The sequence below is a fragment of the Tauraco erythrolophus genome, chromosome 2 (assembly GCF_009769465.1).
Source record: "Tauraco erythrolophus isolate bTauEry1 chromosome 2, bTauEry1.pri, whole genome shotgun sequence".
Lineage (NCBI taxonomy): Eukaryota > Metazoa > Chordata > Aves > Musophagiformes > Musophagidae > Tauraco > Tauraco erythrolophus.
In genome coordinates this window covers 96970515-96983937 of record NC_141466.1, presented here as the reverse complement: position 1 = coordinate 96983937, position 13423 = coordinate 96970515, and the positions used below count along the sequence as shown (strand labels likewise).

At 39.0% G+C, this 13423-nt stretch overlaps 1 protein-coding gene across 2 annotated transcripts in view; it reads right to left on the bottom strand.

Annotated features, from left to right (window-relative positions):
* Positions 1-13423, bottom strand: part of LTBP1 (latent transforming growth factor beta binding protein 1) — a 204689-nt gene that overhangs the window by 24732 nt on the left and 166534 nt on the right. For both annotated transcript variants that reach the window (XM_086628160.1, XM_086628169.1), the window contains exons 24-27: positions 10391-10516; positions 8014-8157; positions 1445-1627; positions 92-178 (exon numbers count right to left, since the gene is read on the bottom strand). In XM_086628160.1, coding sequence (XP_086484286.1) covers positions 92-178; positions 1445-1627; positions 8014-8157; positions 10391-10516 — 540 coding nt within the window. The remainder of the gene's footprint in view (positions 1-91; positions 179-1444; positions 1628-8013; positions 8158-10390; positions 10517-13423) is intronic.

Here is a 13423-nt window from a genome sequence, read left to right as displayed (position 1 = left end):
TTGAATTAGTTTACATTGCTAGCTCACATTTCTACTCAATCAACTACCAGAACTTCTCAAATAATTAAACTTAATACAAGTCAGTACTGACCTTTGTAATTCTGAGCAAGAACCCCGTAAGATGATTCTCCAGAGGGAATGAAACCTTTTCCTTCAGGACACAAATCAGTAAATTCAGCTAGGAGAGAGAGAAAACAAAAAATTATGTCGTTAAGAAAAATTCACTCTCATATGTATGTGTTAGATATGTGTTTCAGGGTATTTTGAGAAACCTGATGCGACGTTTTGCCTTATTCGCATCTATCAGGCAACCGCGTGCACCTTTCGCTAAATGGGGGATGGTAACCCTACAGCCCGTCTTTCCCCTGCTCTCAGTTTGCAGAGCAAGCTTTGAAAAACCTAGCCAGGGTACCCCCTGCACCACAGAGCTCCACACAAGCTAATTTCTCTTGCTCCTTGGCAGAAGAATGTAGTCCTTACTGGGTTTCATGGTGCACTGCAGTTACAACAATACCAGTAGCCAAATTATCTTAATTAAAGCTAGCATGGGCTTCTCTGAGCTATAGGGCAAGCTGCAATCTAGACATACCCCAACTGAGATACAAATCCCTGTCCACATTCTTCAGTCCTTATGCAGCAAAAACACTAATTGACTGCAACAAGAGAACATGGTGTGGATTACAGAGGGAAATTATTTGAAGTGTCTTAGGCTCTTTTTATAATGCATTTTGTTTCAGTTTCACTGATTTGAAAGTATAGTTAAAACAGGAATTAAACATGATGATACATTTGTGTGAAAAGTAATCTTAAGCGTTTAATCTCAAAAAGTTTACACATGTTCTCTTTTACGTGATTTTTTCCAGCTGGATTGTGAATTTCAGCCATCACTGTTTATGTTTCAAGTACTGTTTTCAATATTTGTGACAAACATCAGATGGCTATGTTTTTCGAATTTAATATTTAGAGGTTAAACAACAGTCTGCAGACAATATGATTAACTGAATTGTTCAGTAAGTAGCAAAATGTAAATCAATGTCATAATATATATCAGTAATTCATAGTGCTGTAGAAACAACATTACAAAGAATAGCTGCCCATACCTTTGTTTTCCAGCTTGTGGGAAAAATCTAACATGTTACCATAACATCTGGAAAGAGCTTCTGTGAGAATCTATCTTCGTTTAAGATCAGTTGGAGATAATGCTGTTCAGTAACAGGCGGTTTTTATCCCTAGGATAACTGCAGTGAAGCCAATGGATTTACACCAGGTATGAATTACTCCTATTAACTTTTCCTCCGTTGAAGTCTCCCACAGATAAGTCATGACTAAATGCTACAGAATATGGGGTTTAACGAGCAAGCCTTCTCTGAAGGCGAAGCACACTACTGTTAACATAAACACGACGCTTTGAAAGCCTTCAAAGGGACAGGCGGCCGCCTCTTACCAGTTCCAAAGACAGGGCATGGGAAGATTTCACAGTTATCACCCCAGCCAGCACCCAAGGTACAGCAGCATTCTTGTTTGGTTACATTGGACGTAAGCACATTGTCACAGAAATTAGCATCGTTCAGATTGTAGTAGCACTCCTTCTTTCCATCGTCATGTTGATCAGCCTCTACTGGTAATTCTAAAGGTGAAAAGAAAACATAAACCACATGACACGTGAAACGAATCAGTTTTACAGGAGAATCCGAAGAGCCATAGTACCACAATTTCACCACAGTGAAAAGCAGCATTGCCAAGCAGGGAAGAAAACGGTCAAATAGAAATTTTTGTTTAACTTTTTTGTTCTTAGGAAGAACAATGGAAGTTGATAACCTTTCTTTGACTTCTTAGGACCTGTTCTCCAACTTGGCCAAAAAGAGATTCTTCACATTTGTGCTTGCTTCATTTTTAAGCAACGCATGAACTACCTGCTCTCACGCTCACCTATCTAAATACCATGCCCGACTACTGACATAGTGCTTTTCACTTATGAATGTGGAAGCTCTTCACAGAGGTAAGCAAACATCACAACCTCATTTTACAGATAAAGGAGCTAAGGCACAAACTGAAAAGGCTTGATTTTCAAAAGAATGAACATTTCCAGCCCCTTTTAATTTTACTGGGAAAAAAGCATGTTCCACGCTTGAATGCAAAGCCCTTTATGATTTTTGCAGAAGTAAGTGACTGACTCCATGGTAAGCAGAGGAATATAATGCAGATGTCAAGTTAACTGATGCTGTGCTTTACTTTAAAACAGGTATCCAGCCAAGAAATCAGATTTTCAGCCTTTAGCAGTTGAGTGGGTCCTCTCACAATATTTATAAGAACTGGGGGCAAAATAGTCTCTCCCATAGATCAAACAAAAAACCCTATTAATAGTCAAAGATCTTTCTAAAGCGAGGCATCCTAAAGTACACCAAGAAGCAAGTTTGAAAAGAAATACCTAGTTAAAGCTTCTATGTTTGCAGAACTCTAACCTTGCACTTCCACAAAAATCCTCATCAAGAGCTCAGAAGTGGGAACTATCACCTAAAATTGTTATTCAGACTTGATCAATATGAAAAACTTTTCATAGGCCATCCATAAATTAACAGAGTTCTAAAATCACAAATGCTCACATTTATTAATCAAACCCAAAACTTTGTTCAGGAACTTAAGATAGCTAAATCTTGAGGCGACTAGTTTATTTCATTTTTATCTTGGGAAATACTTTATGCTTAGCACTTAACAAATGTTTAATTCACAAAAAACTACTAAAAATTATTGCATCGTGGCTGATTTTCCATTGTTTGAAGTTTCGTTCATTTCTACTCAAGCTCTTGCACAATATGCCAAGCATGAGACGTTTCTCAAGTAACGCATGTATCCAGGTGGGAATCGAAACCTTATTTTATGCTGAGTGACAGTGCATTTCGAAATGCTCAAAGACTAGTAAGACCGAAAGAGCTGTGGTGTATAAACTCCCTTTGTTTGTCTTGCAGTTCTTTTCAAGAAAGAGCTTAAGGCTCACCCACTTACAGGTATTGGTGTACCTGGGAGAACCAAGGTCACTTGACCACTTCATCTGTCCATCTCTGTCTCTTGGAGGTCAAGCTCAGCCTCTTGATGCCAGTTACATAGGATGGATTTTCTTCTAAACCCATCCACTTAAAAAATAACACCTGTGAGGTGAGAGCTTGAAGACAGTGATTGTCCAACAAATGCTGAAGTAATTAAATGAACTCCAGCTCTTGTTACCTTAAGCCTGTTATCCCTGCCCACCCACATTCCCCTAAGCAGATGAGGCAAGGCAACTTTACAGAGCATGTAAATACCAGATCTGTTTTGAGAAAAGCAGGTTTAAAAATGCCAGTATGGATTGCCTATTACGGCGCTTTAATAGTATGAATGTGTGTAATAGTTCTTTTGGCTTCTAATTCCAAACAGACAATTGGATTTATTTCTATTTTCCTCAGAAAAGTGTCTGTTTCTGTTTTTGGAGGTTAGGGGGCTGGCAAACACCTCCATTCAAATTCAGGACAATGTTGCCACCTACAAAGCAAGCTTTCCTTTATGTTTCGCCAATATAACTAAGTTGTACATTAAAGGAAACACCCAGCTGAGTGCTTATTTCATCTTCGTTAGTTTTGCCTGTGGTCTCCCCTCATCAGATAATGACAATTTTCCATAATGTACTGAATTTCATAAAGCGCGGTGGCTTTGCGCTATCAGCTGCTATCCAATAGGAACTACAGTTAAGGCTATCGTGTGTCACGGAAACACAACTGAACTAAATTCGTTATTCCAAGGTGAGAGAGCAGTACTTTAGCCACCAAAGTATGCATTTTCCTTGGCCATTTGCCATCTGTCTAACTGAATCAAAGCCAAATCTTGAACAGGAGAAAAGGCATGGCAGTTTTCATGCTGTTTACCAGAGAAAGAACACCAGAAGCTGCCCTGGGAGGAAGGGGAGACAGTCTCATCGTGTCACTGTTTGTTCCCATTTTACATATGATGTGTTGGTTTCTCCTCCCATTATCTGTCCAGCAGCTTAGAAGTCTGTTGTTTACACAGCTGTGACTGAAGGTTAGTCAAGCAGGCGTCATGAATGTTTGGAAAGCAAATGGGACGCAATTTTTTTTTTTTTTTTTTTAAATCAGGACAGGTCTGTATCTACAAGTTTATAATTCCTCTCATACATTATTAGCTATTTAGTAAAGAGGTTGGTTTTGAAAGTGGTTTCACTAGGGATGTTGACAAAAAATGACAGGAAATGGACACCTGTTTTCTTTTTTTGTATCGTTGTTTCAGGTTTTTGTTGTTAGAAAATGTAAAATATCTCTCTATCTAAGGCATGCTGGTAAAGGAACGTAATTTTATCAGGTCATTGATATGATTGTTCTATTAAAAGTCTGTAAGAGAGATTCTGTATAGTTGCTTCTAGATTGAACTCCAAAGCATTTATTAGAAACAGATTTGTGTACCTTAGCGTAACCTTGATCCAACACTATGCTTCAGCATGTGTTTGATGCAAAAATGTGCTTTAGTAATATAGGATTCAGTGGATAATCAGGATATTAGCATATGTTTAGACTTCAGCAGACACTTAAATATTTGCCTAAATAGTGGCCTGTTAACAATCGTGATCTGAAAACCACAAAACTTATAGAACTGGTGGGATCTTAAATACTGCAACTGTGTACTGAAGGCTCTTATTCACAGGTGGAATCAGTAAGGTGGTTGCTGAAGTGAAAAATCATCGTTTCAAGTTAAAGACTTCTAAAACCTCAGCAAAGACTCTGGTCACTCTGAGCAAACAGCTTGAGTAACGCACTTTCAGAACCTGATTTTCAAAAAGACAGTAAAAATAGACTGGTATGTGCCTATTGTCAGGGTGTACTTGTTTAGAGTTCTCAATTGGCTCTGCATGTGGCAAGCTACAACACCTGACGTGTGTGTGTGCAGTGTATTCCAGGCATGTGCATAGGTACAATTCAGGGATTAGTGCAGGTGACGCATACTTAAATGATACTATGTTCATAGATGACTGAAACTCAGATCATTAGATTAGTTTCATCTAATACAGCAGTTCTTTCTTCCTTTATCTTTTCTTCCTTCTGAAGCATTTGCTACATTTTGTGAATAGCAGGGCAGAGAGGAGAGGAATAAGACAATCAAATCTTGCACAATTACTTTTTTTTTGTTTGTTACTGAAGCATGACCATACAGGCTGGAATTCCTGATCTATACACTGAGAGGATTGTTTCAGGACACAGCTAACAATAGATGAATTTCCACTAAGTGAAATCTAAATAGAAGGGAGTCTCGAGAGCCCTAATGGCACATAATGAAAAGTGTGAACACACAGCATTCCGCAAAGCTAACAGCCTTTAACCACATTCAAAAATTTTCCAAATTAAAGTAACATATGAACAGTCTTCACCTATTTGCACTTGATACGAGGTGGATGAACATTTCTTTATGCACAAAAACACAAAACGAGAAATAGGCAAAAGCCGAGTAAACCATGTTGAACTACAGATACCAGCAACAGGATCATGCACATTAAATTCTTCCTTTCTGAAAATAGTCACGATGCAAGCTAATGCTGACAGATGATGTCCACATGCACCACAGGAGCTCTCAAGGCACCATGCCTGACTTGAGTATGCAGCTTGTCAAAGCCGGAGGGTGTGTGGCTATTCCATCGCTCTTTGCAGGGAGATAGCATGCTATTCCTATAGGATCCTGCTGCAGCAGGTCTTGGGGGAGGCTGACGTACTACTACTCATCGGGCAAATCATCATAGTTGTTGTTTGCTCATCTTGCAGTGAGCACGTGGAGCTTATGCCACTTACAAATGGGGAGGAAAAGACTGGTTTTGTTCCTTCTTCAGTTGACAGCTGCACAAGGGCCACCCATTGATTCCCAGAACAAAACAGGAACAAGCAAAGTGAGCAGATGTAGAACAACGAAGTTTGTTTTGTCAGCTCCTGAAATGTCAAGTCCAAAGGTGAATGGGGCTGTGTCACCACTTGACTGGTCAGTCTCTGAGGTCTTGAGAAACAGAAGCCAACTGATAAGAGAAAAAAAAGCCCAGCAAGGCTGCAGGATGTACAGGAAAGCAAGAATCCTTTTTAATTAGAACTAACAACAGTACTTTCCTCCTCTTTGAAACCAAAGGAAGAGAATAAATAGCAAGATCTCTGTTCCTAGTACCGCCACTTTTCCTTATTCTAGTTCAAGAGCATATGGTGCAAAGTACATCTCACTGGGTCCTAATTTGCCTGTCTTCTGGTCTCCTATGTGAGATCTTCCTCCCTGATGACCTTATCACAGAAGAGACCAAGGTGAAGCACATGTTTTGTTAGGGCCTGATAAAGGCTGGAGAGGAAGGAAGAATGGCTTCTTTCCAAACTGATCACAGTAAAGCTATGTTCACCGGTGACAACAAATGGAGTTCGTACTGACAGTAGAGTATTCATCTGTTGACAGTACAATCAGCCACACTGGGTTTTTCATCTCCTCCCTCCCCACAGCAGCGTTTAGATATGTCCTTGAATGTTCCTTGGACCTGACTTCTTTTTACATGGGATCAGGTCTTCTGCTAATTTCTTTAGCTTTGGTTTTCAGTAGCTGAATTCTCCCAAGTACTACCTCCTCACTGTACCAAAACGAAGATGGCATTCACATCTCCTGCAAATCTTGATAATATAATTTAAACACTCTTCTTCTATAAATTCATGGAAGAATTTAAAATGCTGCTACTTCAGTTATCATCAGCGGGTATTTAAGCTAGTCTGCTTTATGGTGGAAAGGTACTGTAGTATTTTTCATTGCAAACAGGAATGGAGGCAGTACCACTCGGCATTGCTCTCCTGCCTCAGCTATCTTACCCTTTTTCATTCCTCCTTCATAAGACAAGCTCCTGTAAGTCTGAATCTTTCACGTAAGATTTTGCAGAGGTTTGAGTTTGTCAATCAGCTGTTAATGATATTTCACAGGCAACTTCTTGAGTGCTGCTGAGTGATCTAAATACTTGTTGCTATTAGGTCACAGATATTTCAACCTTGTTTACAAGTCTGAAAGACCATGAGTGATAGGAGAAAATAGCCACAGCCTTGTAAGCTGTAGATCTAGTCTGCATTCTGGCACTAGAGCCAGTTATTCTAAAGCTTTCTGGAAGCTACATTAGCCTGCAGTGTAAGAACAAAGTAAGAAAAGCACCAAGATTTGCATTCTGGAGGGATGAAAAGCTGTGCAAGTAAATCCCTTCATTTGTTGTACTCTGTTGCTCCTTATTGTGGGCTTGTTCCTTTCTCCAAACTGGATCAGTGCAGAAATGCGGAGGCAACTTTAAGAGTTCTAAACTCGTTTTTAATGAGCATATTTCCAGTAGTATTAGCAATACCCAAAACAAAAGCTCACAAATCCAGTACAATGGACTAGTAGGAAAAACAGGACAAAAGATGGAGTAAAACAGGCAAGGGCACTCAAAAAGGCACTCAAAGAGACTGATGACAGACAACTCAGTGTTTTGGTTTTTTGCTTTCCCAACTACCTTTTCTGAGGATTTGCATTAGTACTAGATAATGCGAAGAGGATACCACTATATACAGATTTTGGTTTTAATAATATGCTCCTTTAAATACTGTCCAAACACACTAGCGAATATTTTTAAAAATTTGAATTAAAAATAAAATCACTCAGGCCATAGACTTGATTCCATATCACATTTCATTGTTACAGGACAGCAAACAAGGATTGTTTACTCTTAACTGCTGTAACTGTTCATGTCTACTGCCAAGTCTGTTGACGCATGAAATTTAGAAGATGTTTCTGCTATATTTTCACTGCTAATGATTCACTGATAACATATTCCATTCTAGAAATGCCTCTTCTCATGCACACGCTTTCAAGAAGACAACATTTAAAATTCTTCTGTTGTAGTTAAAGCAACACCAGCATTTAAACCAACTTTACCTTTCCATTGGTTACATATGGAGTGAAAAATCACACCAAGCATGCAAAAATCCACTGGCGTTTTACCTGGTGAGGTACGGAAGCGACACTGTCCGGTCATCGGATCATACTCCTGGTTTTCATCAGAGCACAGGCACAGGAAAGAACCATCGACATTTTCACAGAGGGCTTCACCACATACTCCACTCAGCATTTCACATTCATTCACATCTGGGGAAAAAATCCCAAACATAAATCAATTCAGATCCATTACTGACAGTTTGTTCTTTTATCTGCTGTATTCTGTGCCAATATTGTCTGCCAGATTACAGATGTGATCCCTGAGCAAGGATTAAAAACTCACTAATACCTAAGTGGATTCATAAACAAGTAGTCAGTCCTTTGAAATAAAGGCCCCTGAAAGTCACAGCACAGTTTATAGGCTATTAGTCCCGATTAGGTGCTGCTTGTAGACCAGAACACTGGCTTTCACTTTTTTGGGAGGGTTTCTTTCTTATTTTAAAATATTTGCTTTTCTTTGCACTCTTTTCTTGGGATTTAAGATTCAGACTCATTTTACTTGTTTTCTCAACTCTCTTCATTATCAAACTTCCACTGAACTCAAGGAGCAAAATTAGTAGGTTTCAGTGCGATTCTCTATGAAAAGAGAATTCCCTTTTCTCCTCAAAATCCCATTTCCTTGTGAACATCCACTGAACAGTGAACTCCCCAGCCCCACTGCCACCATGTGCCTCTTGTATGCATGGCCTCACAGGCTGCTCTGGAACCCACAAAGGTGATGCTCAGGTCACCCAGGGAACCCCTGCCAAACACTGCAAATTTCCTCTTCCTAAAACCCCCCACATATTTTTATCTTGGATTCCATGTATCTGCTAACTACTATACCCTGAAATGCTTTTCTGATTGATGGAAGAGTTGTCTGCTGCTTAAACAAGAGTTACCAAATACTGTCAGGATCACTTAACTTTACTCTCTTTTCAGTTGCTGAAGTTTATGTTTGAAAAGCTACTTTGTCTACTAATGACAGAATCTGAAAATTATAATTTGTGTGTCACAATTCAGACATTTCTATAATTGAGTGTGGTCTAAAACATAACTTGTAAGGCAATGTTTTATCCTTTTTACCTCTTATCCAGAAAGAATGAAAATCTAGTCATATGACTGAATGTTGATTTTTGTGTATTTTTATATAAATATGCGTGATAACTATGGTTTGCTCAGCACTTTAAAAAGGTACTGAGATTTTTCTTTATCTTTTTGCTGGATTCCTGTCATAAGGAATAAGTTGTCTTTGGGAAACGTTGGCTGGCCAGGAACTAAAGAGACTTACCTTTTCCTAAAATTGTTTTGGTAGCTAACTGGCATCAAAATTTATGGGTATTTTATATTGTATAGTGTACACAAGAGAATAACCTAAAACGTTATTTTATGGTGCAGAATCACTTCACTGGCAACTGAAAATTAAATTTAGTTTCACACCAGCTTTTTCTTTCCTTTTTTTTTTTTCTTCTTTCTTTGCTTTCATCTGTGAGAAGTCCCTATATGCAAAAATATACATCGGTATGTTGCAAACTAAGTGCCAAATGGCATAAAGAATTTTGTAATAAAACTATTTAATATATTAGAAAACACATATAAACACTTCTGTAAAATTTCAAACTCTTCCTCTCTGTTCGCTATTCCATTTAGGTAAATGTTTTTCATCCTGAGTCTGGCTTAAAGAAATTCCTTAATGAATACCTTCCCTTGATCTGGTATTAATTTTATATTAGAAACTTGTGGTGCCTCGGATGGTTCTCAGGTCCAACTATCACTATTAACAACGGATCTGGAAATCTATTACTCAAAAGAGAAATGTGCAGTATTTACACATCTACAAAAATCTCACATCTTTTCATGGTGATAGGTGTCTTTCCTGGAGCTTGAAGCCAATGTTAAAATCTGTTCGAATACGATGTGCCTAGGGAGGTGTGCCATCTAATTCAGACTGGCTGTACCACATGCCAGACGTTATTTCCTGTAGGGGGTAGTACAGAGTTCTGGTTATTCAGCTAAGAGACTAAACAGATTTGCATTTAAATAGGCTAAAGTATTAAATTCAATCTCTTACGATTTATGTTTGTGAATGGTCCTGACGGCAGAGATAGTGGGTTTTCTTGTTGTTTTTAAAGAGATAAAATGAATGGCTCGGCTTATTTGCTGTTAGTTTCCATTCAATCCTAATAACAGCTTTTCATTAAATGGATACACAGTTAAGTTCCCATCTGGCACAAAGTTCAGTGAGTAAAGCACAGCTCAACCTTATTTTACTATTAAGTGGTACAAATTTCAGAAAAAATGACGGAAAACAAAAACGTTCTTGTGAAGAAATGCATTTGGCTCATATGCTGCTTTTTGCTCACTAGACCCTTGCAGGAATGACTACCTGCACTTGAGAACTCACCTGTACACCCTTGCCCATCCTGTGAGTCCTGATACCCTTGGTAACAGAGGCAGCGGTAGGAGCCGTCCATATTTTCACAGAACCCATGACTGCCACATATTGTGCCATTCGCACATTCATCAACATCTGCAAGGAAGAATTTTAGTAACATCAGACAGGCACAGGCTGTGTGACAGTCAACAGCAGACATTCATAAGAGTGCAGAAAAACAACAGATAGGCCATTTTTGCAAACAGATGCAGCTGTGTCCCTCTATACCCTGGGAAGGAAAACACAAAGGGCAAGACAAAAAATTCAATGTAAGCACACATACAATTTAAGAAATTGTTTCAGTGTTAACTTTGCAGGAAATACCTTATGTCAGACAACAGTTTTGGTCAACTGTCTCCCATCTGTTTCATCAAACCTGCCAATCATGGCATGATGCCACATACACAGAGTAAGGCATAGTTTAAACACGACCATCTCTCTGACTGACAGATTCTGCCAGCGTAGCATTACACAGTCAACAACACGTGTGAAATTGAACCCACTGTGCCTACAAGAAGAGTTCAAGGGTATGGTTGCATCCATTGTGCCGAAGTGCTGCACAGATCTCATTCTGGCTCTCAGCACAGAAGAGAATTTCATGGTGCATGTGTAAGTGGTAAATATCTGTGGACTGAGCCTTCTGGCTTTAATCCTGTAAATTGACACATAAGAATAATCTTACTCAGGTAAGCGAAGTAATTACAACGCCTGCGTGCTTTCTGTGTTGGCCCTTTCATTTGTAGTTCCCATTTGTGGTTTGCTGGCCTTACAAGAAAGAGTCACTCGCATGATCAAGTCTGTTCTCTGGTTCAGCTGCCCATCAAATTACAACGAAGCAGAGCTGCTTGTGGCAGAACATGGTTTATTTTTCTAAGTGTATTACAAGTGCTAGGACTGCATTATTTTTATCTTCACTCAAAGTAAGACCAAAACCCAAGACCCTGACCATCTGTGGTCATTAAAGATGTCATGGTGTGTTTTTCTGGAGGAAGAACATTAACTGATACTGGGAACTGGCCAGGATACGAGGATTAGTACTTTCTGCCTTCTAAATTCCTCTGCAGTTCTGCACTGTGCCTCTGGGGTAATTACATTTTAAATGGTGAATAAAGTGACAGACTTTTGATTCATCTCCGTACTAGCTACTATCATTAATTCTGCACATTAGAGCAGACCTTCATGTGATGGAGCCTACCATTATTCTACCTCCAGTGAAGGCCTTAAGCACTCACTGAACTAAAGAGCTGGTGGGACTGAGTGCTGCATTGCCACAAAGAGAGGGCTGCTTTGAACAGGTGAGCAGCACTGCTGTTTGGTGTCTTTTTGAAAGGAGAGAGTGGACCTCAAACATAGTCCTGTCTGCTCCTCCAGCTCTTCACAGCTGTGTCAAACAAAGGCCTAGAAAAGTCAGCAAAGATGCAGCTTGTTCTTCTCATGATAGTGCTGTCTGAACAAGGATGTTTTTACTTTTAAATTGCGTCTTATGCTCAGCTGAAAGGGAATTCTTGGTCTTTGAACCACATGGTCACAGCTCTCCAGGCTATCCAAATTTGAGCAGCATGTCATTACCATCCACACGGATTACCTGTCGTGCAGCCCTCTTGCTCTCCAAGTGCTCAAATTCATCCACACAAGATTCAGGGAGAGGCTTTTTTGGGGTCTTAAAAACCAGCTTCTCCTATGTGCTGTGGTTGGGGTTTGAATGGGTTTAGAATTGCATATAGATTTTTAAGACTAGAAGAAACTATCCACAACCTCTTAAGTAGGTTAAAAAAACTGCCTCTGGGAGTTTCTGTACTAATGGAGCAAATTGTGGAATTTTAACATCTTTTTCAGAAAGGCATCTAATTTCACTTTAGGATGTTTAAGTGATGGAACGCTCACCTCTTCTCCTACTGAACTGATTCACTGGTTAACAACCTTCAGCTAAAATGCAGAATTCATGAAAAAACTGTATGTACTACATACATTGAAATCTAGGAGACATATATGAGTATAATTAATAATTATTTAAAAAGTACTTACAGATGGAGCTGGCAGAATAATTTATTTGGTTTGTTTGTTTTGTCAATAAAAGTTTTAATGGCCTTTATATCTTGATTTATTAAGCAAAGGAAAAATATTGAAGAAATTTATCCTAGAAAGGGTTATTTGTATTTGGCAAAGAAACAATAGCTAGTATTCTTATTCTCAAGGAACTGAGTATGAAAATTTGGGTGGTTTCTGCATACTGAACTTATTGAAATCTACCACAAACTCTCCCCAGTAGAATTAATTCAGCAACAAGAGTAAGCAACATATCTGTATTAAAGACATTGTCAAAGGTGAAACATCAAGTATTACTGTTAAAAGCCTAGACAGAAGAAACTACAACTGAGGATTTTAGAATTACCTAAATTACAGTATTTCTCTTGCAATGGATCACGCAGCTGGTTCTCCAAAGGTAAACTAAGGCCATGGACTAAAAAACTGCAGAAACGAAATTTGCAATTGTAGCAAGTCTTCTAATTTACTATATAATATAGCCACAGAAGATGGTTTTGTTTATAAAAAGTACAGTCTGAACATGACTGGATCTTTCAGTGTATGGGAAATTACAGAGAAGGTCCAAGCACCAATATTTTTCCCTGTCCAGACAGCTCACTCAAAGGACTCCCGTTTTACAGCCGGAAAGGGCATTTGTTTCTTTAATCACCCTATAAAGCATGAGGCTTGTAATCAGCAGTTGTCTTTCTACATGGAGACAAAGCAAGGGGAAAAACTAAATATGAAACTAATATATCCTACGTCTATACAGTGACTAAAGCAGTTGTCTGTAATTACAAGCTCTTTTAGAATCCATGACTCAGTGCTGCCTGCTTTAATCAAGACTCCTTTGATCTAACACCATCAGGATCTAAAGAAAGGCAAAACATGTGTGCGCTCAAGTGCACTCCTATGCAGCTCAGGACCGTGTTCCTGTTTTCTGCCAACCTGCACAAGATGAAGGCATACTTAACCTCA